Genomic DNA, 20,905 nt, shown 5'->3' on the forward strand with positions numbered 1-20,905 from the left:
AGGAATATGTGGCGGCTTTTCTTGCCCGTAATGCATACATCTAAAGTGATTTTCTAAGAGGAGAGACAGATAACATCATTTTCCTAATACCCTAAGCCAGGGGTCTCCATAGTGGAGTGTGTGAGACAATTTGAGAGCAGAAAAGAAAATGGTAGGACATCTATTTATATAATTTTACTTCATCCTTTTCAAATTTATATTTTTTGTATATGCTATAAAATATGCATATTAGTACAATAAAGCATATATTTAATGCATGAATAAATTATATATTGGCAATGTGAATTAACGTTTAACAACAGAACTATCCCAGGCTGAAATAGTTTCTCACTCTTCCTTGTGAATTTCCTGCCGGATAGCACCAACTCAGTGTAGCAGAATGTGTCTTTCTGCAAAAGCAGGCTTGTTATCTACAGTTTAAAGGTCTTATTAAAAACTTTCCAGTGTTAGAAACATTTTGAAACACTTTCAGAGCAAGGTACTGGTTTAGCACATGTATCAGTAAATACATCAACACTTGCTCAGAAATTTTAGGTATGACGACAGGGAGGAAGGGGACACACCAGCTATATAAACGAAAACTGAACTGTATGTAGTGGAGTCTGGATCCTTCAACAGAATAAACTGGCTTCAAGTGTTTAGTGTCTATAAAGCATCTTACTGAGAGAGCTACAAATGCTTTCTAAAAATCCTAAAAGCAACCCTAACACAGAATGGATTTTCTAACTTCATGAAGTCGGTGTAGCCTGAGCTCAGATATCAGAAGGGGTTCATCATCACTGGTTAGCACGTTGGCGACTTAGCAGAAGCAACGAATTCATGCACTGGTGAGCTCTGGTCAAGCTGCCCAGAGAACGCACACCGGCAACCGGCAACTGTGATTGCCTGTGTCGGTGGGGTGAGCTCTGGAGCCTGGGGCAGGGCTGGCCAAGGCTAGGGGAAGGGCGCAGGGTGGGCTCTTACTGGGACACCTCCGCAATGTGCTTGTGGCGTAGCGCTATCCAGAGGTCGTCATCCTCGTCCAGCAGCACTTCCTTCACCCTCGCCTCTCCGATGCCGCTCGTCTCATACCTGGAGAGGAGACATCCCACAAAATTCATCCAATCCCCCTGGTTTGAAACAGACAGATGGGGCTTCCCTGGTGGTGCAGTGGATAAGAATCCGCCTGCCAGTGCAGGGGACACGGGTTCGAGCCCTGGTCCGGGAAGATCCCACATGCCGTGGAGCAACTAAGCTCGTGAGCCACAACTACTGAGCCTGCGCTCTAGAGCCCACATGCCACAACAACTGAGCTCGTGAGCCACGACTACTGAAACCCGCGCCCCTGGAGCCTGTGCTCCGCAACAAGAGAAGCCACCGCAGTGAGAAGCCTGCGCACCGCAACGAAGAGTAGCCCCCGCTCGCCGCAACTAGAGAAAGCCCGTGCACAGCAACAAAGATGCAACACAGCCAAAAATAAATAAAATCAAATAAATTAATTAAAAAAAAAAAAGTAGAACTCCTCCTTGTGGAAGGAGCAGAAAAAACCCCAAACAAACGACAAAAAATAACAGCCAGATGTTCACACGAATCTTTCTGAACATCAAGCAAACACCCCAACCATCTGATGTGTCACTCACTATCCGTGTCAGGTCTGCTGCATCTAAAAAGGCTAACGATTTCTTAGGCAGAGAGAGACCCAAAGGTCTAATCAAAGTCAACTGACTTGAGGTCCTGGTTTAAAACCCCCAGGGTCAGTTGATATGAGCTCCATCAGAGCCACCTGGCTCAGGTGTGAAGTCAGGTTATAGGTGGGTTCAGAGGTACTTGAAAGGGAAAGGCGAGGATCACACTTGTTCCTGGTTGGAAACGGCCTGGGACACCATCCTCAAATGTGTGGGACCTAAACAGCATTCTGCAGCTGCCTGCAACTGGCCCTCAGCAAATTTTCACATGTGAAATCATGAACATCTAAAGGAAAGCAAGAATTACAGGTACCAAAGGGGAAAAGCTGAGATTCAGTCATATTTTTAGAACCTTCATTTTGAAACAACTGTCTTTACGGTTAATGTTATAAAATAAAGGACACGAGAACAATATAGCCTGTTCCCATAGAAAGAAAAATAAGTTTTTAGAGATTGAGTTTCTGATGATTGCTGCCAAGAAAAATGTTGTTTATAATGAAGCAAACTGCAAATAGAATTCAGTAGGAAACTCCTGTTGATATATTTTATCATCATCATATTTCATGATCTGTAGTTAAGAAGTTTCAACTCTGAATAAGATATGCTCTTACACACACAAGTCAGTATATTAACACACCCAAGCCAGCTATGAACTGAGGTGACGTGAGCTGTGAAATAAAGATCTAAAAGTTCTTGTTCTCTTTGAAAGGGGCAGGAGTTTCTGGCTGGTGGTGCAGCTGGACTTTGGGAACTCACAGAAAAGCTTGCGGGCTTCTTAGCAAGACTGTATCAATGCACCGGATTTTCCTAGGATTAACAACATCCTTTTTCTTAAATTAGAGGTGTGTTTGGTTCATTTGCAAAGCTGCGGTCACACCGGGTCTGTGTACTTACTTGTATACATCATTTTCAATAGGCAGCAGGTCGTAACTCATAGCCTGAAAAGTCAATTCATGAAGGACGGGGGAACTGGGGTCGAAACCGCGGTCCAGGATCAGGAGCTGCGAGCGTGCCTTGTCTGGGCCCTGAAGGAAGGACACAGGGAATGGTTTCACGAGCCGCCCCATACAACTCCCGCTTCTCCGACTAGCATAGTTACCCCTCCTGTAAAAAGTGGCAGCAGGATGTAAACTCTGACTCAGACAGCACTAAGTCCATTTACTGCTGGACAAGGACACCGGCACACACCATGTGAGAATCCAGTGTGTCTATTTCATAACAAGGGCCCTTCGATGCAGATCCAAAACTGTGGCTGGGGTCTGAAGTGAGCTTACGAAGGGGAACACCACCTAGGTTCAGCTATAAAAAGGGTGACCCATCATCCAGCCGGCTTGGGACTAAGGGGGTCCCCAGAACCTGGGGCTGTCAGTTTTTACATCAAGGCAGTGATGGATGGTTCTGTGTCTTGATCGCAGCGGTGGCTACACGTATCTACACATGTGATAGAATTGCACGGAACTGTGCACGCACGTGCGCGTGCACACACACACCCGAGCACGTGTTCTAACTAGTGAAGTCTGAATAAGGTCTGGAGATTGTAGCAATGTCAATGTTCTGGTTTTGTTACTGCTCCACTGAGGGGGTCCCAGGAGGCAGGGCTGTGGGTGCTAACACTGGCAAAGTCCCAGCAAACAGAAACAAGCTGGTAGCTCAGCTACACTGAACACAATCTGTATCGCCTGCCCAAGGGCTTGAGCGTTTCGCTGGAGCTCACTGCGCGGGAACACGGGCGCTCACACACGCTCTGTGAGCAAAGGAAGCCAGCTGTGCCCAGGCTGCCACACGGACACTGTGGTCGCCTGGTGAGAGAAGCACATGGGCCAAGTTAAGACTTACCTCCCCCATTGTCGGGTCATCGGCTTTGTACGCGTCGAGCTTGTCCTGGATTAGCTGAGCCAGCAAAGCATTGTCCTTGTATTCCCTGACAGAGGAGGAGGGACAGAGGGTGAACGGCCCTGCCCCAATCGACGACACTGTCTGCCCTCAGGGAGGAAGGCAGGACAGTGCGGGAGGGTCAAGGGAGACACAAGCTTCATCTGTGTTGTTCTTTTACAATGAGAACATACTCACATTAGATGTATAATTTAAAAGGACAAACAAAATACTTAGCTCGGTGCCTGGAACATAAATGATTTTCTAGTTTCCTTTAAAAAAACCAAACTATCCAAATGGAAACAGAGGTAGTATTTCCAAGCAGCTCCAGATAAACAACCACACTTCAGCAGAGGGTCCTGACCATCCATCCTTTTCCCATGATCAGGCTGTCTGAGTCTGACCCACCTGACTCTCACTTCCCTCAGTTCAGATTCCCCTGGACCCTGTTTTGTTTCGTTGGAAGTGACACTTCTGCCAGCAGAGCCGGAAAGACACAAGTGAGAACCTGTGGACCTTCCGCCTTGTCTGAGCCGGGTGGCACTTCTCGGGCTCCTCCTGGCGATGTTTATCCTGTGGCTGCTGCCTGCCACCTGGCCACGCTCAGCGCAAAAGCAGCTCTGCTCCCAGCCCTATCCCTCCAACGAGTGAACCCCAAGACCCCATTTCTTATCTTCCACCAGGCTTCTGTCGGGGAGGACCCTAACGGAGGGGGGCGTTGTCCCACGGGTGCACGTCCCTGCGGACAGTGAGGTGATGAGGATCCTTGCACTTCCTGCTCAGACCCTCCGCTCCTCCTGCTGTGCCCCCCGCCCTTCTGGCTTCTCCTCGTGGGGCTGTGACTCCCACTCATGCTCCCAGCTTCACACTCCCACACCACTGCGTTCACTCCCCGTGCCAATCCCCCAGAGGCTACCCAGTGATAACCACTGAAGGGCATGATCCCAAACTTGGCATCCAAGGCCTCCAGAAATGGCTTCACCTCGCCCCACTGCCCACACATACACCGCGCTAGACTACCACCCCTCCCCCAGCTCACCCTTTGTTGTCCAACGTCATGCTTCTGCTCATCCCAACAAAATGCCCCCGGCTCCTCATCGGTCTACTGAGATCCGAACCTGTCCTCCGGGACTGGGCTCAGATGCCACCTCTGCTCTGAAGCTGTGCTTGCCTCCTCTCAGCTCAAAGGGCCCTCTCCCTGCTCTGGATGCCCAAGCCTGTGGCCTGCACTGTCCTAAGGCACTGGTCTCGCAGGCCTACCTAGTAGGTGTGCACATCCTACCTGCCCTACCTACCTACCTCCCACATCCTACCTGCCCTCCCTACCTTTCTAAGGGCAGGGGCTGTGTCTTCAGGTTAAGTCCGCCTGCCTAGCACTTAGCACACAGCAGGTAAGTGCTAAGTGAATGACCTTATCAAATCTGAGAAATGTGTCCTTTGGAGAATTATTCTCCTTGTATTTTATCTTACTCTGAAACATCTTTTGCAAGGTGGGTATTTGATTTTTAAGGTTAGGAAGAGATGAAAAATTGTAGGAAATCTGGATTGTAGTTACAGGGAGTTCACATTTAGTTATTCACTGACTGAAGATATGTATTTCATGCCCTTTTCTGTATGTATTGGTATATTCCACAATAAAATTTAGAAAAGAGCAAAAACACTGGAAAATAATTATAAATGGAGACGCTCAAATCTTGACCCTCCGGAGACAACTGCCAGAGGAATGGCAAGGCCAGAGTAAGTTCCTTGCTTGGGGACACGTTGGGGGGGCCACCGAAGGCAGACTGGGGCGCAGCCTTACCCCCGATACCGCACGGCTGGGTACTCCTTCAGGGTGGCGCACAGAGTTGCGATCTGCTCCGCCAGGCGCTCCAGGATCGGATTCTTCATCTGAGCCTTGTGGGGACTGTAGAAGCTTTGGAAAGAGTCAGCAGAGTCCAAGGAATACACCTGAGACGGGGAAGAAATACATATATTTCCAGAACGGTGAACTGTCATATACATCCAGAATGGTGAACCGTCAGAGTTTTTTTCCAAGCTGGTAGTGAGGCTGGGTGTCTCAGATTTTCATTTCTTCTACAAACACGGCTTGGGTGTCTGCTGGGTGCCAGGCACTGTGCTAACCACTTGGAACTGTTAGTGACCAAACCATGACTGCCCTCAAGGAGCGCGCAATCTTGCAGGAAGAGGCAGACAACAAACATAATGAAGAGTAAATTTTATGGTATCTGAGAAATGGGTACGTGTATGAGAACATAAGGAGCAGGGAAAGAATGCCCACAGGATGTACAGGGAGGACACGAGGCCTCCTTGAGGAGGGGATGTTTTGAGCCAGGGCTTGAAGGAGGTGCAGGGTTTCTGCCCAGCAGGGGGCTCCCTGAGGGACCGGCTGGTGCCAAGGCCCTGAGGCAGGCGTGTGCCTGCGTCTGATGAACAGCGAGGAGCCCAGGAGGAGAGCAGGGGGGGAGGTCTTGGCGCACCACACGGGCCGTTGCATTGTAAGTTTAAATAAATAAGGGACAGGCTAGAAATTGTGCTGTGACTGTAGCAAATAAAGGAGCTCTGTATGGATTTAATAATTTCCTATCCTCATAGTATGTTCTAAGTATTTTTCTTTTTCTTTTTTTTTTTTTTTGGAGGGTTCTAGAAGACTAAACTTCCCTCTTAAACTACAAGGCTACCAGCTATCAGTATTCTCTCAGAATCTCTATGAGGTAAACTACCATGATCTGGAAAACCTGAGGTTTTAAAAAAAGGTTATCACGTTTCAAAAATATACGAAATATAATATGGTTGTGTATGCTAAAGTTCGATTTTGTTCAATCCAGGTGGTGACAGGGCTCACACAGAGGAAAAAAATTCCTGTGCTCAAGCTGAGATTAAGCTTTAGGCCAAGTGAGAGGGCAAAGAGACTGTCTTTTTAAAATATTCACACTCTATTTTTTCCATCTCTTCTTACTGAAGAATTGGTCACTCTCTGGCGTCTAGAAGCTGATCTATAAAGACCCGGAATGCCACAATCATCTCTTACGTCTACAAAATGCACAGAAGTTGTGTTATTTTTTGTTTCTTTGCAAGGAGGAGGCATTTTAACAAATCTTAAAATACTAAGGTAAAAATTTTGTATGTTCTCTCATGATCAGCTTCACCTTTACTGGTTTAACGACTTTGTTTTTTTCCAAGAGGAGAGGTTTTGGCACTTGAAGTGTTAACAGCTCATGACGAAGGCCACCATCTGTTCCTTCGGCACATGACAAGCTGAGGTTATCTCTACATAAAAACAGTCTCCTTTGCAGCAAACGGGTGTTGTCTGATCCCTTCCCCTCCCCTTCTCCCAAGCTCTTTCTGGATTGGCTACTTTTTGCTTATTCAAGGAGTCAGCCAGTAGGCGTGAACAATGTGAGTGAGGATGAAATGAACACTAAGAAGGGCAGGATGGCTGCAGAAAGTCAGAAATAACTGGAGACTAACACGAGGGCATCTTGGGCAGACCCCTAAGGACTACTGTTGCCATTACGTAAACGTCCACTCACAACACGTCATTCAGCAATCCCCTCCCCCACTCTCTTTATTGCACCCCTGCCCCACCCTCTCGCATGTGGCCAGAGTTCCTGAGAGAAGAGCCAGGATGTGGATTTTCTATGCCCTCCCCCACGCAGTCTCACCTGGGATTCATATGGAAGAAATGCAATGTTGATTTCCGTCAGAGTTCTGATGACTTTGGCTGCTCGAGATTTTACTAGCTCGTTAAACAGGGCGTCTGGACAAGCTGCCAGAATGACAAAGACAGTAGGTTTTCCTGCCCATTTTCTGGTTCATTTCACCATTCGCACATATCCAGGGAATTCTTTATTTTATTAGGATTTTAAAAAGGTAAATAGAAAGTTCATCCTACCCTACAACCTACTACCTCTAGGGTATAAAAGGAATAAAAGGAATACAAAACCACCTACAAGGCCCTCAATGTATAACAAAGAAACAAATGGCAATAAAGACTGAGATATTGAGAGCTAATAAAAACTATTTTCTGACATTAAGGAGAGGAAGAAAAAGAACCAAGAGAGATCAAGAAGGGATCAGGAAAAGGCCTGTAATATAAACAAACGCCACACATCCGAGATACTTATGAAAAATAAGTAAAGAAAAATAAAATCGTTGGGAAATGTGATGCAGACATTTCCCCAGGCCCTCTAAGGAACTCTGCTGCACAGGAGTCCCACTTGGTGGGGGAACCACGATTTCTCATGACTCTTCTGGGCCAAACAAATAGTTTCAGGTCCCCAGAAATGTGTCATTGGTTTATTATTACTAATGCCATCTGCCTGCTTTCTTTGCCACCCGTCTTCAAAGAGTATAAAATTCTTCTTTGCAAGAACCCTCCCCCACCTGCTCAGTGGTGAGTTTTGTGGGGTTTTCCCCAGAGAGAACACAGGGTGAACTGTTATTATTGTGCACTCTGCACTAGGTTCCATGCACAAAACCTCCACAAAGCAACAAAACACATTCTAGGACAATGATACAGTTGTACCTGATACAAATACCACCAGATCAGAGTGTCTTTGTAGTTAAAAAGTAGATGGAAACACACTGCAGTTTATAGTGATATCTGGAAGTCTATACAATGAAACACCAAGGCTGGCATTGGAAAATTCTTCTGAGCATTAAACATGCTAGACCTTAGAAGAGGAGCTATTTTTTTAATCAGGAAGGGACTGCAGGACCTAGTAGGTTTGTATTTGTGGGCGTTTATTTTTATCTCTTATGCAATTTGTCTTCGGAAGAGAAAATAAAAGATCAGGACAAATGTGGGAACAACCCATTTCTTCCCTGTTGGCCTGGCTTGGTTGGGGTCAGTCTGGCTGTGCAGGAAGGCCGGGGCGGCAGCTGACAGCTCTACTCACAGTCAGTGAAGAAGACGTGTGCAGCCCGGTACTTGGCAGTTGGTGGGTCCTTAAAGTCACTGATGAGAGAGTGGACAGACTGTGGAAAGGGAAAAAAAGGGAACTGGATCCGATTCTAGAAGCAAATGGAACCTACATCTGAACAGAGTCAAATCCATGCTGGCTTCAAGCTACATGCATAAAATAGCAAGGGATTTCTGACGTATAATTCTAACTTATGTTCGGCCATAACTGAGTTCTGAGGATTTAAGATTAGGATTGTTTCAGAGTTTAGATGAACAAAAGCCTCCCCAGCTCATTCCAAAACGACAGCGTCTATGCTTTGGAGCCACCATAACTTGGGTTCCTAAGAAGAAACCCACAAAAGAGGAAAGTGGTCAGAAACCTGCCAGGAGATTCACCGCGATGAAGTTCTGGCAATTTAGTTGCATCTGCAGAAACTCACGCATAAGCCAGTTTTCAAAAATGAAAAGAAAACATGAAAACTGGGGGGAATTTTCATTAAGACAACTAGCAACCAAAAGCAAGAAGGTGGGCCTTGCTTGGATACTGATTTGAACCAACCCCCCAAAATGATAGGACAGGTAAATTTGAACCCTAACTGGATATTGATGAAATAAATCTGGGAATTCCTTGGTGGTCCAGTGGTTAGGACCCCAAGCTTCCACTGCAGGGGACCCAGGTTCAAACCCTGGTCGGGGGAACTAAGATCCTGCAAGCTGCGTGGCGAGGCCAAAAAAAGAGAGATCTGAAAGCATAAAATACCCAAGTTCTGGAGGCGGATCACTAGATAAAGTGATCTCCTACTTAGAAAGCGAACACAAGGGGGAATCGAGATTGGTCCAGCCTGGCTTTTGGCAGAAAGCTTAATGAATGTACTCTTCACTCCTCACCGCAACCCCCCTTCCCCGTTGGTGGATTGCACGCTTAAACAGAGCAGGGTGTTAAATGCGTGCTTAACCCAGAACCATCAGACATGGTGCCACACAGACACCAAGCCAGCACGTGTAACCTCAGCCAAAGCTCTTCTGGGCAGGGCTTACCTTCTCAGAGGGAGTGATGAGATACACAGCTTCCAGGCTGGGGAGCGGCTCTCGGCGCTTGTTGATGTCTTCCACAACTAGACAACAAAACAGCGGCCCATGGTAAATAAGAAAACAGAACTGGTGATCATAAAACTAGAAGCCATAGAGAGAGGCCACCTTCAGACTGGCGCAATAAAAATCTACAGTGGGGGGAGGAAAGACTCAATGCCCCTTCCCCAGAGTTACCACGTTCCTCTGTCTCACGAGGCTCAGGTGGTAGAAAACCTGAAACCTTATCACACTAAATACTTCCTATTTCCCATTTCAGTTTAAGTAAATTCCTTGATCTAGTCTTTTGCCTCTTCCTTCCGTTTTTTCTCATCTGTCCTAGATAATCCCAATTCCTTTAGAATTTCCATGTTGGGTTGGTTTTTCAACAATTAGATCGTTTTATCATTTTCCTTTGTATATCAAATGAAGACATTCCAAACATACCTTCTGTATAATACTGTTTCCTCTCAATAGTTCAAAGACTAAACATCAAATTTTGTTAAAGCAAACCGTGGGTGTTCGGTTTGCTGGTTTCTTTTACAGTATGTCAGCTACTTCATCTGCTGGGGAAAGAAGACCTAAGTCATCATCTCTCTAGTCACCTGATAAAGCTTAGGATGCATCACCTACGCTACACTGTCCTCTGGTACAGAGCGAGCAGGAAATCGTACAGTGCCATTCTTCCTACGTAGGTGATGTAAGCAAATAAAAGCATCCCTTTAGAAGTATCCCTTGTAACATTTACAAAGACTTTTCACCCCAAACAATGTTCAAATTAATACCAAAATCTCTCAACCATCTACTTTATCAGGGGTTGTAGATTTTTGAATTTCATAGGCCAGTAATACTTCCCCCCCCCCAAATATTTGGGGGTGGTTAACACAGGCTTGCTGACTTTTAAATCTTGCCAAGTAAGGACATTTAAAAAAAACTTCTGGGATAGGGAAGAGTTTGTGGGCCGGAGGGGAGAGCTGAACCCTCATCTACCACAGGAAGTCAACAGATAATGTCTAACATGATGAATCAAGAGATAATCCTATAAGCACTTATTTAGAAATATCAAAAAGATAACCAGAAGAAAGAGCAGAGCGGCTGCCTCTGGGGTGATGGATCCTCGGGGATGGGGGAGGAAGAAGGAGGGCAGGACGGTGCTGCTTCTTCGTTAGAAGCTCATTAGCTACATTTGGCTTTTTTCCTATATTTGCATTTTTTGCCTTGATAGAGGAAAAAAAAAGTTTTAAAAATTCAGTGAGGAAAATAACTTTGAAGCTCAAAACAGGGGCAAGTCTGGTCTTGGATCACTGAATGATGTAAAGTCACACCAAAAATTATGTACTCCTATTTACAGGACTATGCTTTCGGTGATAGATAAACTAGATTTGGAAATATGTTTTTATTTTGTTTTATTTTATTTTCCTTTTTTTGTTTTCTTTTTTATCTTAAAAAAATTTTTTTTGCCGAAATGTGTTTTTAAAAATGATGAAATCACCAACCTTTAAATTACATTCATCTAGCTTAATGAAAACCTCAACCCTCCTTGCTCTCCCTCCCGTGATTGTGGTATGGTAGTAATTTCAACAAAGACCGGCAGTAGTCTGTGGGCCACATACCATATAAAAGTTCTCTCCAGGGGAAAAAACTGGGAGCTGCGTTGCAACAGGTATGTTCCACCCGAAGTTTTTTAGGAGGAAAAACAAAGGTTAAGCTTCCTTGTTTGAAATAATACCTCAAAATAGACTGCTTTTCCATCAGTGCTGTTTCACAGATTAAAATACATGATCTCTCCTGAAAGGGGCTCCTAAGTAAGACTTGAGCTGCACACAAATGTGAAAAGAGCTGGGGAGAGCAGCCAGGAGGTCTGTGTCCTAGTCTCAGGTGTGACACTGGCCACTGACCTTGAGCAGGTGACTGAACTTATTTCAAAAACCTATTACTGTGAAATTCTAAAGCACATTCCAAAGAATGAATTAAACATAAACATACAAATAATTATAAAGCAAATTCTGCACAAGCACCACCCCAGTCAGGCAACAGAACCCATCAGCACTGCAGAAGTGCCCTCCTACACCCTCCCTCATCACAATTTCCTCCCTCTTCCCCAAAGAGAACCACCATGGTGACATGAATGGTGATCACTTCTCTTTGTGGTTGTTTAAGACTCACTTGTCCCTGCATTTCAAAGCAGTAGAGCTTAGCTCTGCCTGTTTTTGAACATTACGTAAATTAAGGCATATTGTTAAGCATGTACCTTGCTTCTTTTGCTCAACATTGTTTATCAGATTCATTTACATTTTGGAATGAGCCAGTAGTCAGAGTTCGTTCCTCTTCTTTGCTATATATCAATAGTATTCTGCTGTGTGACTATTCCACAATTTATTTTACCATTCTACTCCTGATGGACGTTTTGGTTGCTCCCACTTTGGGGCTACTATGAGTGATGCTCTGTGAGCATCCTGGGCGCACACACCTGGGTTACCTAGGACACACATCTAACTGCAGATGTGCTGGCTCATAGGCTCTGCATGCCTCAACTCTCCTAGACTCTGCCAAGTGTTTTTCAAAGTAGCTGTACCAACTGACACGTGTCAGATCGGAGTTCCATTTTTCTATATCCTGCCACTTGGCATTATCATATTTTAAATACTCCAATCTGAGTACATAGCAGTATCTCACTCTGGTTTTAATTGCATTCCCCCGACCACTACTGAGGGGGCCAATTTTTCACGTATTTATTGGCCATTTGGATTTCTTCCTTTGTTAAGTGCCTGTTTAATTCTTTTGTCCATTTTTTTCTATTGGGTGGCCTGCCTTTTTTTTTTTTTTCTTGATTGAGCCTTCCTTTGGCATCCTTTCACAGATACTTAACGGGCATCTAACACTGGATTGGATGCGGGGGATTCAGTGAAGAACAAGAAAGCCTGGGGTCTCTCTCAGGAACTTACGGTCCTACCACCCAGGTTGTTGGAAGATTTAAAGTCAAGCAAGATAGGGACCTCCCTGGTGGTCCAGTGGTTAAGAATCCACCTTCCAATGCAGGGGACGTGGGTTCGATCCCTGGTCAGGGAACTAAGGTCCCACATGCCGTGGGGCAACTAAGCCTGCGCACCACAGGAAGAACCCACAGGCCACAACAAAGACCCGACGCCTCCAAAAAAAAAAAACAAAAAAAAACGAATGTGGTTTCGTGAATAAAAATTATGAAAAAAAATAAAGTCAAGCAAGATAATAACAGATAGGGAGGAGAAAGAACACCCCAAGAGAAGGCTGAGTGTCGCGGGAGGGCAGAGGGAAGGCCGCTCACTTGTTATCCCCTCGGTCATGATGTCCGTCATCTTACAGCAGGAGGAAAGCATCCTCATGCTCAGCTGATCCACCACCAGCACCTGCAAACAAAGGGAACAGTTTACAGCCTGACGGGCACCTGCTACGATTATCTCCTCCGGTGACCCAGTCAGACTTCAGAAAGAGCTTAGCAACGCAGAATTCTGAGTTATCAATGCTTCCTACGGGCCAGAAGTTTGCCGAGATACATGCTAGCTTTTATTTCCCCACCAAACCTAAGCTTCTAGGAGAGTTTGCTCTCACTGATGTGACTTAATATTTTAAACTTAAAAAAATTAAAGTTTTTCCCATGACAAAGAAAATACTCATAAAAATGCAAAAAAAAAAAAAAAAAAAGAAAAAGAAAGAAAGAAAAAAAAGGAAAAGAAAAAAATTCATCTACAGCATCCACACTCGGAGAAATCCATATTAGAGGGTATTTTTTCAGGGCGTGAACTTTTTCTTAATGGGAGAATGAACATAGTGCCACATTTACGGGGTGGAAGGAGAGGACTTCGTTGCAGACGTCATCAGGATGGACCAGCACACGTGTCGTCCCGGGAGCAAAACTATCTCAGTTCAGACGGGAAGAATAAGAACGTGCCGTCCTGGTCTAAAAGCTTCATACCTGCAATTCTTCAGCCAACCTCTCCTATCTCCATTCGGCCCACAGTGGAGAGGGGAAGCTAAAACAAAGCTATTTCTCCTCTGCTGCTTCAAAGATAGAAACCCAGGCAACAGGTGCTGGAAAAATGTGGGCCCGAAAGCATCTTGCTGTAGCACGAGGGCCAATCAGTTTTCATTTTACGAGGCAGCTTCCTCAAGGTTAGTTTAAAATTCACATGTCCACAAGTCCATTACTGATGGGAAGCGTAAGAGATAAAGGCAGGCATAAAGAGCTCCCACCAGCTGGCCTCCCGCTCTGGGTGTAAGGATGGATGCTTCGGCTAAAACGTAATCTCACGAGGCCAGGGTGAGACGTCAAAAGCCTCCTGGTACCAGTCAGCTCTGCTGTTCCCAGGCCGGGTGAACTTCACGACAGGAAAACCCGGGAGCAAGAATGGTTGGCATAAGCCCTTCAACAACACACAGGGAAGTTCAAGTAAGATGGTGTGCTCTCCTGGTCACTGTAATGCCCGGCCCCAGACAACCAGATGGTCCTTCAAACACAGACTTCCTGGATGGAGGACAGCACGTTTCCCACTTGCATCACCCACTCCCGGAACCGAGGCCATCATCAATTAGACTGACTTAAATACGTGTTTCAGGTACATGACAGTTTCCAGCGCTGCTCTCAATGTTAAATGGATAAACAAGCTTAGTTGTTTTGTCTTATGTAGCTACAGGCAGACGGGATAGGCCAGATGGGGGCTTTTCGGACTGCTGTGTGGGCTCCACGGACACGCTTTAGGGCCACCAGAGGGGCAAGAAGGGTCCCCTCTTGTCTCCCATAGCAAGCAGAATAATTCCACCTTCTGCTTTATTCAGGTAAGATCTTGTTTGAATAAAAGAGTTCCACTTCTAGAATGCCTCACCAGGTGATCTTAAAGATAAGCTTTATGACCAAGAGATTTCCTAACCAGGATCGTATAAAATGGGAGGCACAGCAGATTACCTTTCTCTAGTCCAGAAGCTTTTGGTATCCTCTGGGCACAGCAAAGGTCCTCATTCCCCGCCTACATGCCTCTCCCCAACTCTACTCCATTCTTGTTTTTCCCCATGAACTCACCTTTAAGGTCATTAATTGTGCTTTTCTACTTACCTTCCACTCTCCCTTCTTCTTTACCTTCTTTATCACATCATGCATGATCTCTAAAAAAGGAGAGAAAAAGGAAGGAAGGACAGAAGGAGGAAGGGAAGGGGAGAGGGAGGAAAGGAGAGAGGGAAGGAGGAGGGAGGTGGAAGAAAAAATCTAATGTAATTTCAAGGACTTCCAACCCCTGCCTATTAGACGAGGTCATTTTCCCTCCACAGGCTTAGGTTCTCCTGAGTCATGCAATTGAACCAATCTGTCTACTGAGCCATAATCAATCCACCATAAAGACAGTTCTCTTCCTGCTTCCTTAATTCAGTAGTTCTCAAACTTTGTAGTCTCAGGACTCCTTTATACTCTTAAATATTGAGGACCTCAAAGAGTGTTTGTGTATGTGGGCAAATATCTACTGACATTTCCTGTATTAGAAGTTAAACTGAGAAATTTTTAAAATATGTGTTAATTCAATTACAGTAATAATAAACCCATTCTATAACATAGTTGCACTTCATTAAAATGCTATTTATATTTTTGGTTTTTTGGCTGCGTTGTGCAACTTTTGGGATCTCAGCTCCCTGACCAGGGATTGAACCTGGGCCATGGCAGTGAAAGTGCTGAGTCCTAACCACTGGACCACCAGGGAATTCCCAAAATGCTATTTATATTTTCCATAATAAAACAATTTTAGTGAGAATATTGGCATTGTTTTACATCTTTGCAACTCTCCTTAATGTCTGGCTTCGTAGAAGACAGCTGGGTTCTGCTTCTTAAATAACCTGCTGTGAATCATATAGCATCTGGAAAACTTCACTGTACGTTTGTGACAGAATAAGAGTGAGAAGGCAGATAACATCTTAGTCTTATTATGAAGATAGTTTTGACCTCGAATTCCCAAAAAGGGTCTGGGGTTTGAGAACCACTGACTTAAGTGGGTAAAATGCTATGACAATACCCCAGGGCACGTGAGCTCCCGTCAAGCTCCAAAAACAGATGTGAAGAGCAGTTGTGATATCTTTCCAACCCTGAGCACATCTGTGGGATGCTCTCACCCCAAAACAACACTTTTGTTAAGCCACAGTTTCTATAATGTCACACCACACACAAGTCTACCCGGTCACGGAGGATTCACAGGAAACAGCGCTCTGCTACTCTTTCTAAACCCAGATCATCCACAGGCCTGGAAGGACTCAAGGCTAAGAGCTGTCATTAGCAAGTGTGCTTCAAACATTGTAGGTCATTCTCCAGAGCACGATGGTTCCTGACTCTGCTTTTGACTAGCTACAATAATCTGATGTGTTATCAAAGTGTTCTAAAATTTTTAAGAGCTTCTTACCTGATTATAAAAAAATACACACTCATTGCAGTAAACTTGGAAAACACAGAGAAGCATAAAGAAGAAAATACCATGTATTACTTGTATACTTGAAAAAAATCAAAAAGAAAAATCATTTGTAATCCTGCCAACCCAAAATGCATAATTAACATTTTAATTTATTTCCTACTCGCTTTTCCCATGAACTTTTACATAGCTAAGATCATGTTGTATATATAATTTCGTATTATGCTTTTTTTCATTAAGAAAACTCATTTCTCCATGTTAATAAAAATGTTTCCTAGGATCTTAAATGCCTGCATAATAGTCCCTAGTTTAGTCAACAATTTTCCCAATAGCCATTTAGATTATTTCCCATGTTTCAGTGTAGTGAAAAACTGGGAACGTATGTATCAAATAATAAGGCAGTGGTTAAGTCAATTAGGTTACATTTGTGCAATGGATACTACGTACCCATTAGAAATAATGATATGGAAAATACCCACTCATTCACTCAATACCACTGTTTGCCAGTCACTGGACCCAGCACCAGGGATGAACAACAGCAGACATGGCACTGCTCCTTCGGAGCTTACACTCTAGTGACGGAAGCAGACAAAACAAAAGGGCAATCACGGCTTCTCACAAATGCTCTAAGGTAAATAAATAAGGGCCGTGGTAGAAAGGAAAATACCCAGTGTGGAGAGCTACCTTTAAGAGGGGATCAGAAGAAAAAAAGATGAAAAAAACCCAGAAAACAAAAAACAAACAAAAAAACAGGAAAAAAAAAAAAAAAAAGGACTTCCCTGGCAGTCCAGTTGTTAGGACTCCACACTTCCACTGCAGGGGGCGCAGGTTCGATCCCTGGTTGGGGAACTAAGATCCCCCATGTGGTGGACAAAAAAAAAGGAGGGCGGGCTCAGGCACGGCCTCTCTGAGGAATACGCCAGCCATTCAAAGGCTGGGAAAGGAGCATGGGGAGGCACAAAGGCTCGAGGTGGAAAAAGGAAAAAGAGCCTGACAGCTTCTTGGAACTGAAGCTGGTAGAAGCTGAGGCTGGAGGCCCGATCACAGGGGACCTTGACGGGAGGATGATTTTATCTGAAGGGCACTGGAAAGCCACCGAGGGTAGGGACGTCATCTGATGTGCTGTAGAGATGAGATTGGAGGGGGGCAAGAACTGAAGCAGGAGTACAGTCAGGACGCCTTCTCAAGGGCCCATCCATGGCTGGTGGCAGTGGACATGGTGAGAAGAGGGTGAATTGGATATCTATCTGGACGTATAGCCAACAGGGCTAGCTGCTGAATTGGGTGTGGGGGAAAAGTAAAGAAAGGAAACAGGTAACTCCTAGCTTTTTGGCTTAAACAAAGAAATTGATGTAGAGACACAAAAGATTTAGAGGGAGGAAAGAACTGATCTGTAGGAGAATACCGAAAATCCTTTTTTGATTAAAGATTGAGATGGCTAAGAGACGTCCGAGGGGAGATACAGGGAGGGTAGCTGGAGCCTGAAAGACTGACCTTTAGCTACAGTTTAAAATCTGGGCATTATTACCATATAGAGGTAAGGTTGGAGAAAATCCCAAATGCTTGTAGGACCAGTAAGATGGGATGGAAACATGGTCTTTATTGACAAGCATTCTTGTGAAACAATAAGGATGAAGCCAGTTTAAAATGGGTGATGAGGAAGACAGACTATCTAGACAACTTTTTCAAGGGGTTTTCCTATAAGGTAGCAGAGAAAGTATGAAAGCTAGACAGGGTAGACAGAGAATGTGAAATCAAGGAAGGGTTTTTCTTTTTTTTTTTTTTTGAAATGAAAGCTTTTCTTCAGTTATTTTTACTTAATACCAATTCTTTTTTTAAAAATTTATTTATTTTTTATTTATTTATTTTTGGCTGCGTTGGGTCTTTGTTGCTGCGCGCGGACTTTCTCTAGTTGTGGTGAGCGGGGGCTACTCTTCGTTGCGGTGCGTGGGCTTCTCATTGCGGTGGCTTCTCTTGTTGCAGAGCACAGGCTCTAGGCACGCGGGCTTCAGTAGTTGTGGCTCGCGAGCTCAGTAGTTGTGGCTCGCGGGCTCCAGAGCGCAGGCTCAGTAGTTGTGGTGCACGGGCTTAGTTGCTACAAGGCATGTGGGATCTTCCCGGACCAGGGCCTGAACCCGTGTCCCCTGCATTGGCAAGCGGATTCTTAACCACTGTGCCACCAGGGAAGTCCTTTGTTTTTTTAAGATGTGAGAAATTAGACTATTTTTTTTTTTTTTTTTTGGCCGTGCTGTGCGGCTTGTGGGATCTTTGTTCCCCAACCAGGGATCCAACCTGGGGCCCTGGCAGTGAGAGCATGGGGTCCTAACCACTGGACCACTGGGGGATTCCCAATTACAGCATTTTAAAAAAGTGGTATTGGTGATAAACCAAAAGAGAGGGGGAGATTGATGGTGCAGGAGAGAGGACAGATCATTCAAAGACTGAGGTCCCTGAGGAGGAGGAAGGGGCTGGGGTCTGAGACACAGGAAGAGAGCCTGACCTGGGATAGGAGGCAGGGCACCAGGTCCACCCGGTGGGGAGAGGCAGGGGACCAATGGTGGGCTGAAAGAGTGGTGGCAGAGGGGAGAGACTTCCTCATTAGAAACGAGGTCACTGACTCAGAGTAGGGACAGTGGTGCTGTATATGGATGGTTTGAAGAAAGACGGTATCACACATCTTCCCAAAGATTGGGAAAGTGGATATCCTTTTAGTTCCCTGACATACAGGGATCGAACCTGCTTCCCTGCAGTGGAAGCACAGTGTCTTAACCGAGGGATCACCAGGGAAGTCCCGAAAGGGGATTTCCTACAGAGATGTTTTAGCATTTCTCAACAGGTTTAAGGGCTAATTTGAGGTCCGTGACCATAAATTCAAAGTAAAACCAGGCAGCTCAGTTGTGTGATTTTCTTTTTTCTGCCCCAGTAATGTTTGATTGTCCAGGTGTACGCCAGAAAGGAAAGAAAAGTTGGTTTCAACTAGGGTTAGAGTTTCCCCAGGTGAGTACAACAGAGGGAGAAAATATTCAAAATACATGGCTCTGGGAAAAAGGTATGCTACAACTATTTTTTAAAGGATAGGGCTTCCCTGGTGGCGCAGTGGTTAAGAATCCGCCTGCCAATGCAGGGGACACAGGTTCGAGCCCTGGTCAGGGAAGATCCCACATGCCGCAGAGCAACTAAGCCCGTGTGCCACAACTACTGAGCCTGTGCTCTAGAGCCCGTGAGCCACAACTACTGAGCTCGTGTGCCACAACTACTGAAGCCCATGTGCCTAGGGCCTGTGCTCTGTAACAAGAGAAGCCACCGCAATGAGAAGCGCATGCACTGCAACAAAGAGTAGCCCCCGCTCGCCGCAACTAGAGGAAAGCCCTCGCGCAGCAATGAAGACCCAACGCAGCCAAAAATAAATAAATAAATAAATAAATAAAACTAAAAAAAAAAAGGATATATGCATAGGAAAAAGTAGAAAATTTTAATCAAAATGCTATTTTTGTGTGGTAAGATTATGATCAATCTTTTAAGTGCCAATTTGTGCCTTCCTATGTTCTCCCAAGCTTTTGACATTGAGCATGTATTAGGTATTATAATAGGAAAAATGCTCTGAAAGTAATGTGTCAGTGAACATCTTTGTGCCCAGGGCTTTTCTTTGTGCAAATTATTCTGTTAGGAGAGCTTTCTGGGTATGGAAAGAATAGGTAAAGAGTATAAATATGCTGGGCTCTCGGTAAATTCTGCTGAATTATTTTCCAAAAACACAATTTACACCCCCATCAGTACTCTGAGTGGCTCTACAAAATAACATACTAACTGATAAAATAATACCTGAGGTTTGTTTGCTAACATGACAGTGGAAAAATGGTATGTTTCACTGTCTTTTTTGTATTACCGAGGAAGAACATGTTCCCTTTTTTTTTTTTTTTTTTTTTTTTGCCACTACACACAATTAATTTAATACATTCACTGACTTTAAATTCAAGTCACCTTTTGATAGGGGAAGACAGAGATATAATCAGAAAATCAAAACAAGGATCACAAGTCCTAAAGACTGGGAATACTGCTGCCGGTTCACGCCTTCCTGCCTAGTGATTCCTGTTCCCAAATTCTCAGGGCCCGCATTTGTTGTGGGCATCGTTGTCAGCCAATTCTAATCCTGCCCTACATTTTTCTAATCCAATACCGAAAAGGAAACAAGGATTAGAGCCCATTTTAGCATTAAGAATCAAGTAGGTTGGGCTACTTCCTCACAAATAAGCCCTGACAATCACATTTCAACTCCCTGATAAGCCCTCTTTGTGTGGAGAGAAGCAATAAAGCCTTCTGAAGCTGGTGCAGCCAGAGGATCGTATTTCTGCATTCCAAGCCGTGTGTATCTACAGCCAAACTGTCCGCTCCACCACCACCTAGCGTGGGTATACGGGACAGCTTCAGCTTCTCTATAATCGTGAGGACCATAGGCCTGGTGGACTCTGCTTCCCTCATGGCCAAAAGGCAAGGAAGCAGATTCCTTCTCAACCACATCCTGGGTTAACTCCCAAACTCAACACGTCCCTCCCAAGTCCTGAGAAACACAGCAGGTGGTCCAGATTATCTGGGACACCTTCAGGTGCACCCAGTATACCAACTGGAGTCCCAAAGCGCAGGCTCTAGGGATAGCTGCAAAGCCCTCCCCCGCCCCCTGCCCCCCCCCCCCCCGGGGAGCCCTACCCTTACCGCCCTGGCACCCATGACTGCCCTCGGCAGAGACACATGTCAGGGAACCTAAGCCCACGGCACACCAGAACATCTGAAATAGCATGACTAATACTAGATGGGCTGGAAGCTTGGGAGAAGTGGGAGCGTCACCAAAGTCCTCAAAACCACAGGGGATTCCAGTATCCTGTGCTCTGTAGTCCCAGAGCTCCACGCTGCCCTGACACATGCACCAGGAGTCTGGTGCCCAGACACCAGAATGAGAAGTGCCTCCGCTCTGCTGAGGGATT

At 45.2% G+C, this 20,905-nt stretch overlaps 1 protein-coding gene across 1 annotated transcript in view; it reads right to left on the bottom strand.

The window, feature by feature from the left end:
• Positions 1–20,905, bottom strand: part of STXBP1 (syntaxin binding protein 1) — a 70,653-nt gene that overhangs the window by 21,390 nt on the left and 28,358 nt on the right. Inside the window, exons 2-10 of the mRNA XM_068552817.1 lie at positions 14,597–14,646; positions 12,815–12,896; positions 9,481–9,557; positions 8,438–8,516; positions 7,202–7,305; positions 5,338–5,486; positions 3,501–3,585; positions 2,559–2,689; positions 964–1,071 (exon numbers count right to left, since the gene is read on the bottom strand). Of these exons, the coding sequence (XP_068408918.1) occupies positions 964–1,071; positions 2,559–2,689; positions 3,501–3,585; positions 5,338–5,486; positions 7,202–7,305; positions 8,438–8,516; positions 9,481–9,557; positions 12,815–12,896; positions 14,597–14,646 (865 nt within the window). The remainder of the gene's footprint in view (positions 1–963; positions 1,072–2,558; positions 2,690–3,500; positions 3,586–5,337; positions 5,487–7,201; positions 7,306–8,437; positions 8,517–9,480; positions 9,558–12,814; positions 12,897–14,596; positions 14,647–20,905) is intronic.

Source organism: Eschrichtius robustus, chromosome 10, assembly GCF_028021215.1.
Source record: "Eschrichtius robustus isolate mEscRob2 chromosome 10, mEscRob2.pri, whole genome shotgun sequence".
Lineage (NCBI taxonomy): Eukaryota > Metazoa > Chordata > Mammalia > Artiodactyla > Eschrichtiidae > Eschrichtius > Eschrichtius robustus.